Source organism: Gouania willdenowi, chromosome 14 (assembly GCF_900634775.1).
Source record: "Gouania willdenowi chromosome 14, fGouWil2.1, whole genome shotgun sequence".
Taxonomy (NCBI): Eukaryota; Metazoa; Chordata; class Actinopteri; order Blenniiformes; family Gobiesocidae; genus Gouania; species Gouania willdenowi.
Window position 1 is genome coordinate 410079 of NC_041057.1, and position 7986 is coordinate 418064.

Consider the following 7986-nt stretch of genomic DNA (forward strand, 5'->3'; position numbering starts at 1 on the left):
TCTTTCCCTCTGCCACCATCCACATGAACACCCCCCCCCCCCCCCCCGATCACCACCTCCATGATGACATAATCTGCTGCACTGTATATATATATATATATATATATATATTCATATTTATCCTATTTATCCTTTATTCTCTATCCTTTATTTATCTTTCATCCTTTATATTTATCATTATTATTATTATTATTGTTGCTGGGTTGTTCTTTGTTTTTTTATATATATTTTTTGTTGTTGTTTGTTTTGTTCACCAACTACCAAGACAAATTCCTTGTACTGTCCTTAAAACTGTACATGGCCATTAAAAACATTTCTGATTCTGATTCTGGTGTCCACACAGAAGTTCATATCATTTGTGATTCATTATTTCTGATGTTTTGCTCATTTTTGTGTGCATGTAAAAAAAACCAATACAATATACAGAAATCTCTACAAATATTTTCAACCTAGGGAATATATATATAATGTTGTGAGTTGTTTATTAAAAGGCCATACAGAATATTATTATTTATATTACCTAATACTACTATAATAATGATTTTTCATTCACATCCTCTGTTCTCTATAGGATGGAATGGGAAACCTCAGAATAACAGAGAAAGGAATCAAAGTGGAAGGAGATTCAGAGTTTCTACAACCTCTGTACGCCAAAGAAATCCAGTCTAAACCAGTGAGTATATCTATATATATATATATCTATGTTTGTTAGGTGAACATCCAGGTGTGGTGTAGGTGTGTGTACACTTTAATGTGTATGTATATTAAAGCTTCTGCAGACATGTTAACACGCTAACACGTCTACAAACACACATGGGGACATGACTTGAGCATTGTGCCTGTCTACCCATTCTAAGTCTATGGTAAATGTAGACGCAGGGTACACATTCATTTATGCGTTTGATAGACTGGTGCACATGAATTTAGAAGCGATCCACACACACACACACACACACACACACACACACACACACGCACACACACACACACACACACACACACACACACACACACACACACACACACACACACACACACACACACACACACACACACACACACACACACACACACACACACACTCTTCCTTAATGACGCTGTCAATCAATGCTCACTGAGGGCTGTGATTGGAGGAAACCCTCCTCCCTCCCCTCTACTTTTATATGAGGGGCGGGACCAACAGTGAAAGTTGATTCAATTATAATAGACAGTACACTTACACACACACACATCTATAGATGTATAGATCTACACTGTTAACAGACGGACATGTTTATAGACACATAGATTACAGATGTCTCCCTCTGAGCGGTGGTTGTTGTTGTTGTTCAGGTGCGTCTCACCCGTGGGGGATGTGACATTAATCCCCACACTTTCTACAGAGGGATTCATTGTTGAGAACATATTGATCCAGTTATATTGATTGATTGGTGATCAGCCAATCACAGCCAGCCATTTGACCAAGGTAAACAAAGAGTTAACAGTAATGAGTATAGTGGCAAAAAATTATACAAAAGTGGCAAAAACGTGGCAAGAAGAGTGAAAAATGACTAAAATGGGCCAAAAACAGTCAAGAGTGTCAAAAAAATGACAAAAAAGCAGAAACAGGTGTTATGTAATGGCTAAAGGTAGATTAAATGAGCAAAATGTGGCAAATTATTGTGAAAAAGGGCAAAATGTGCAACAAAAAGAGGCAAAATGTAGGAAAAAAGAAACAAGTATAATATATTGGGCCAAAGGTAGCTCATTAGGATGAAAAAAATTCACAAAAATTGGATAAAACATTTATTGGCAAAAGGAGCTGAAAAACTAAAAAGTGTCACATATTTTGGAAAAGAGGGACAAAAGAAAAGGTAAAAAGGGGAAAAAGTTTCATTTTTTAAGGTTTTATACAGGAATAATAATTGAAATGAAGACATAAAGAGCCACATGTTGAGAATCATCTTTTGTTTATCTGATCGTACTATTGTTGTAAGTGTGGGATTTTTCTAATGTAATTAATTCTCACAGCAGGCTCCGCCCCCTCCCTCCTCCTTATCTCTAATTAGGAATGTGATCAGCCTGACTGATGCTGGCCCCAGGGCATTGTGGGTAATTCTTATCAAACACACACTGACGTTAATAAGAGATGAAGGAACGTGTTCAGATTAATGTGTAAACAAACATGTTGATTATTATTTATAATGTAATGAATGATGAATCTCCTGCACGCTGCACTCTGATTGGCTGAACAGTGACTGATTCATATTCACTATGGGAAACAAAGGGTCATTAATATTCAAAAATATTGATTATTAGTTTTAATATGTTTGTTTTGCCAGAAAATTACTAGTAAAGTACCCATCGGAAGTATGTATTCATATAGTGGGAGGAGCTTAAGTAGAGTTGTCAATTATGGCCCAATGAGTATGTGTTTGAAGGTTGTATATACACAGAGGTGTACATACTGTACTCTGTAGTGTTATAAAGGGTTTATGTGTGGGTGTAAAATAAAATAGTGTGTGTGATTTAACTGGTTTATTTATATGAGACATGAACATAAATGTGTTTGTTTATTTTACTCATTTTTATGTTTTTTGTTTGGTGTATTTTTCTGTATTGTATTTTTTTGGAGTCATTATGTGTATTTTTGTGTCTTTCTGTTGTGTTTTGTTCATTTTTTCTGTAATTATTGTTTTTTGTCATTGTAGTGATTCTGGAATCATTTTGTGTATTTTTTGGTGTAGTTTTGTGCATTTCTGTTGTTGTTTTGTGTACTTTTTGTATAAATATTGTTTAGTTTTTTTGTTTTATTTTACTCATTTAGTACTTTTTTATTATACTTCTCCATGCGTTATCTCTCACACGTGCGTGTGCGTCATGCACATAATCCGTCGCAGGTTGTTGAGAGATAAAAAAAGAAAACACCAAAGTCACAGCTCTCTCTCTCTAAACAGCTCTGTGTGCGTTCAGCACGTACATCCCAGTGTAGTGGACGCACACGCATCAGCCGTGTGTGTGTGTTTACATTGTAGCTGCTAGCATCTTAGCACATAGAATAATATAAGAAGAAACACTCCCCCTTGCACAGAACAAACAATAATCATAGTAGAGAATAATATAAGAAGAAACACTCCCCCTTGCACAGAACAAACAATAATCATAGTAGAGCTGTGTTGTTGACCATCCGCTCACTAAAACGTTGTATTCCTCTGTCTGAAGAAGCAGAATGTTCTTCCGTAACTTGCTTTGTCATGGAACTCCTCCCACACTATTAATGCAGCACTAATGACACATATCGGGGGGCGATGCCAAAGGGTGTGCAGTCAACATTTTTCGGCGCCAAAATGTGAAGGTCAAGGTCAAAATCCAAAATTTTCTATATCTCTACAAATATTTGTCGTACAAGTTTGATGCTTACATTTATGAAAAGCTCATTTCCAGTGGAGTATTTTATATAGTTAGACTGAATCTGTACGACTTACCAGTAAACCATGAGTAGGGGTCAAAGTGCATGGCGCACGCCAAAATAGAAAAATACATATAACTAATATACAAGTTCAAACTGCCTCATATTTCATACATGTTGACTGTCCATCCCTAAACAAGACTCACTGTCTAATGTCTGATGCTAACAGCTCTAGCGGAAAGTCGTGTTGGACGAATCTTATAAGATAGGAGCAGATCTCTGATGTAGAACAAACATTCTGTGGTCAGTGGGAGGGGCCTATAACGTCACTGGAAAATCCTTCTCCATCACATTCTAAATGCTGTATCTTTGCTATTTTTCAATGGATTCACATCAAATTCACTGAGTGATTTTTAACTGGTTTTTCTCTTTATACTGGGTTTTTCAACTGGCGCCAATTTGCACGCCATAATAGAAAAAACGCTATAACTCTCATATACAACGTTCAAACAGCCTCATATTAAACATGACCTTCACCTAAGGTCATATTTAAGGTCAAGGTCAGTCTTCTGTTTTTAATGCATTATTATTATTTTCAATTTATTTAGTAAAAACAACAACATTACTTAAAAACAAAACACACACTTTCACATCAACAATTCTTACAATTCAGAAATATGTACTTTTAACCACTTTCATTATTTTGTTTTTTTCTCCATTTGCCAGTATAATTTACCAAATACATATTCACCTTATGAATACAGGTCTCGCCTTGTTAATAGTGTTTTCAAAAATAAAAGTTTTTCTCATCCAATTTCTTTTACTAGTCACTGTTACTAGTGAAAAACAAATAATCAATAAATGATAATCAGACACAGAGCTAAGCTACAATAGCCTCATGTAAAGGATTAGAAATATCACCAGTTTGGGTCCAAAATAAAAATTAAAAAATCACATCAAGAAAAACAGTTTAATATCCAATAAAGAGTAACCTTTATACTGTAAATATAAACACACCAGAATGTTTCTTACATTCCCACATGCAGTTATGGACCAATGAAAATAGTAAAAGAAAAGGCCAATATGTGATTTTCAACTGAAAATGTAAAAAATCAGCAAAAATGACAACATGTATCTGGATTTGTTGACAAGTTTGTTTGTTTTTTTTACTAATTCAATTGAAAGTAAAAATGCAGGAAAAACCTTGACCTTGACCTTATATATGACCTTGAGCAAAGGTCAAGGTCACACATTGAAAGGAAATGTTGTTCAATGGTACCAGTCTGAGCACTGGATGTCAATATGTGGCCAAGTTATAGAAAAATTATTATTATTATTATTTATTTTCTTTGTGAGGTCATGACCTCTACCAATCTTTTTACTGGTAGGTCGTACAGATTCATTCTAATGAAATAAAATACTTCACTTTAGATGAGATTTTCATAAATATAAGCATCAGACTTGTACAATAAATATTTGTAGAGATATGGAAAATTTTGGGTTTTGACACTTTATGTGACCTTGACCTTGATATTTTAGCTCCAAAAAAAGGTTGCCTGCACATCCTTGACATTGTCTATGAGATGACATACGTGTCATTAGTGCTGTATTAATAATCTAGGAGTTCCAGGACAAAATAATAAGAACTCCTACAATAACAGAATTTAAAATCATGGAATCAACAAATGAAAACGGTTAAACACGGAAATGGACAAAATCAGCATGGAACGCCTTCACCATGGGGCAAGAAACACTTTTTTATTGGGGAAATGTTTCCGGGGACCTTTAATTAGTAGTCCCGCCCTCTCTCCTCCTGTCCTGGCTGCATTAAAGTCATGTTAAATCACCACAAACACCGTCTAAAACAACATAAATCATCACTGACTCATAAACACACAGAGCCATCAGTGACCGTTTAACTTTGCTGTGCCTGCGAAGCTCCGCCTTTTTTTATGTAGCGCAGTGGTGCTCCGTGAGAACGTGATCAGCCTTAATCATCCTCCCCTGCTCAGTGTTTGATCTGTTATGTCTGACGAACTAAGAATAACTCAGTCCGTGTTTATTTTTTTTATTCCAGCCTTTTGTCTGTGACTCATAGCTACACATTCACAGTCAGCTAGCTACCTCAAGTACAACCCTTATAGTGATAACTTCTGCTTTACAAAATAAAAAAGTATATGTTCATATATCCAAAATGTGTGTGTGTGTGTGTGTGTAATCATCAGCTGTTTGTCCTCTACAGGGTCGTCCTCTCTTCCTACAGTCGTCTAGAAACGTTTCTGTGAACGTGTTGAGCAGCAACAAGCAGCTGCTCACACAGCTCACTACAGGTACAGTGTGTGTGTGTGTGTGTGTGTGTGTGTCTGTGTCTGTGTCTGTGTCTGTGTCTGTGTCTGTGTCTGTCAATGCTTTGATCCTGAGAGAAAAGTAATCAAAAAACAAAGTGTTAAAATGATGAGGTCATTGATAGAAACAAATCAGCAGCAATTTTCATCAAAAACACAATAAATTGAACACAGACATTTATAATAATCATCACAAGGATCTAATGGTGTTATACTGGTGTTATACTGGTGTTATACTGGTGTTGTACTGGTGTTGTACTGGTGTTATACTGGTGTTATACTGGTGTTATACTGGTGTTATACTGGTGTTGTACTGGTGTTGTACTGGTGTTATACTGGTGTTATACTGGTGTTGTACTGGTGTTATACTGGTGTTATACTGGTGTTGTACTGGTGTTGTACTGGTGTTGTACTGGTGTTGTACTGGTGTTATACTGGTGTTATACTGGTGTTGTACTGGTGTTATACTGGTGTTATACTGGTGTTATACTGGTGTTGTACTGGTGTTGTACTGGTGTTGTACTGGTGTTGTACTGGTGTTATACTGGTGTTGTACTGGTGTTATACTGGTGTTATACTGGTGTTGTACTGGTGTTGTACTGGTGTTGTACTGGTGTTGTACTGGTGTTGTACTGGTGTTGTACTGGTGTTGTACTGGTGTTATACTGGTGTTATACTGGTGTTGTACTGGTGTTGTACTGGTGTTATACTGGTGTTATACTGGTGTTATACTGGTGTTGTACTGGTGTTGTACTGGTGTTGTACTGGTGTTGTACTGGTGTTGTACTGGTGTTATACTGGTGTTGTACTGGTGTTGTACTGGTGTTGTACTGGTGTTGTACTGGTGTTGTACTGGTGTTGTACTGGTGTTATACTGTTGATATACTGGTGATATAATGGTGTTGTACTGGTGTTGTACTGGTGTTGTACTGGTGTTGTACTGGTGTTATACTGTTGATATAATGGTGTTGTACTGGTGTTGTACTGGTGTTGTACTGGTGTTATACTGGTGATATAATGGTGTTATACTGGTGTTGTACTGGTGTTGTACTGGTGTTGTACTGGTGTTGTACTGGTGTTATACTGGTGATATAATGGTGTTGTACTGGTGTTGTACTGGTGTTGTACTGGTGTTATACTGGTGTTATACTGTTGATATACTGGTGATATAATGGTGTTATACTGGTAATATACTGGTGTTGTACTGGTGTTGTACTGGTGTTGTACTGGTGTTGTACTGGTGTTGTACTGGTGTTATACTGGTGTTATACTGTTGATATACTGGTGATATAATGGTGTTATACTGGTAATATACTGGTGTTGTACTGGTGTTGTACTGGTGTTGTACTGGTGTTGTACTGGTGTTGTACTGGTGTTGTACTGGTGTTATACTGGTGTTATACTGTTGATATAATGGTGATATAATGGTGTTATACTGGTAATATACTGGTGTTATACTGGTGTTGTACTGGTGTTGTACTGGTGTTGTACTGGTGTTATACTGGTGTTATACTGTTGATATAATGGTGATATAATGGTGTTATACTGGTAATATACTGGTGTTGTACTGGTGTTGTACTGGTGTTGTACTGGTGTTGTACTGGTGTTATACTGGTGTTATACTGGTGTTATACTGGTGTTATACTGGTAATATACTGGTGTTATACTGGTGTTATACTGGTGTTATACTGGTGTTATACTGGTGTTATACTGGTAATATACTGGTGTTATACTGGTAATATACTGGTGTTATACTGGTAATATACTGGTGTTATACTGGTAATATACTGGTGTTATACTGGTAATATACTGGTGTTATACTGGTAATATACTGGTGTTATACTGGTAATATACTGGTGTTATACTGGTAATATACTGGTGTTATACTGGTGTTATACTGGTAATATACTGGTGTTATACTGGTAATATACTGGTGTTATACTGGTGTTATACTGGTGTTATACTGGTGTTATACTGGTAATATACTGGTGTTATACTGGTGTTATACTGGTAATATACTGGTGTTATACTGGTAATATACTGGTGTTATACTGGTGTTATACTGGTGATATAATGGTGTTATACTGGTGTTATACTGTTGATATACTGGTAATATACTGGTGTTATACTGGTAATATACTGGTATTATACTGGTAACATACTGGTGTTATACTGGTGTTATACTGGTAATATACTGGTGTTATACTGGTAATATACTGGTAATATACTGGTGTTATACTGGTGTTATACTGG

At 36.2% G+C, this 7986-nt stretch overlaps 1 protein-coding gene across 2 annotated transcripts in view; it reads left to right on the forward strand.

Annotated features, from left to right (window-relative positions):
• sgcd (sarcoglycan, delta (dystrophin-associated glycoprotein)) overlaps positions 1 to 7986 on the forward strand; it is a 38551-nt gene that overhangs the window by 17339 nt on the left and 13226 nt on the right. For both annotated transcript variants that reach the window (XM_028467412.1, XM_028467413.1), the window contains exons 3-4: positions 572 to 673; positions 5631 to 5718. In XM_028467412.1, the coding sequence (XP_028323213.1) occupies positions 572 to 673; positions 5631 to 5718 (190 nt within the window). The remainder of the gene's footprint in view (positions 1 to 571; positions 674 to 5630; positions 5719 to 7986) is intronic.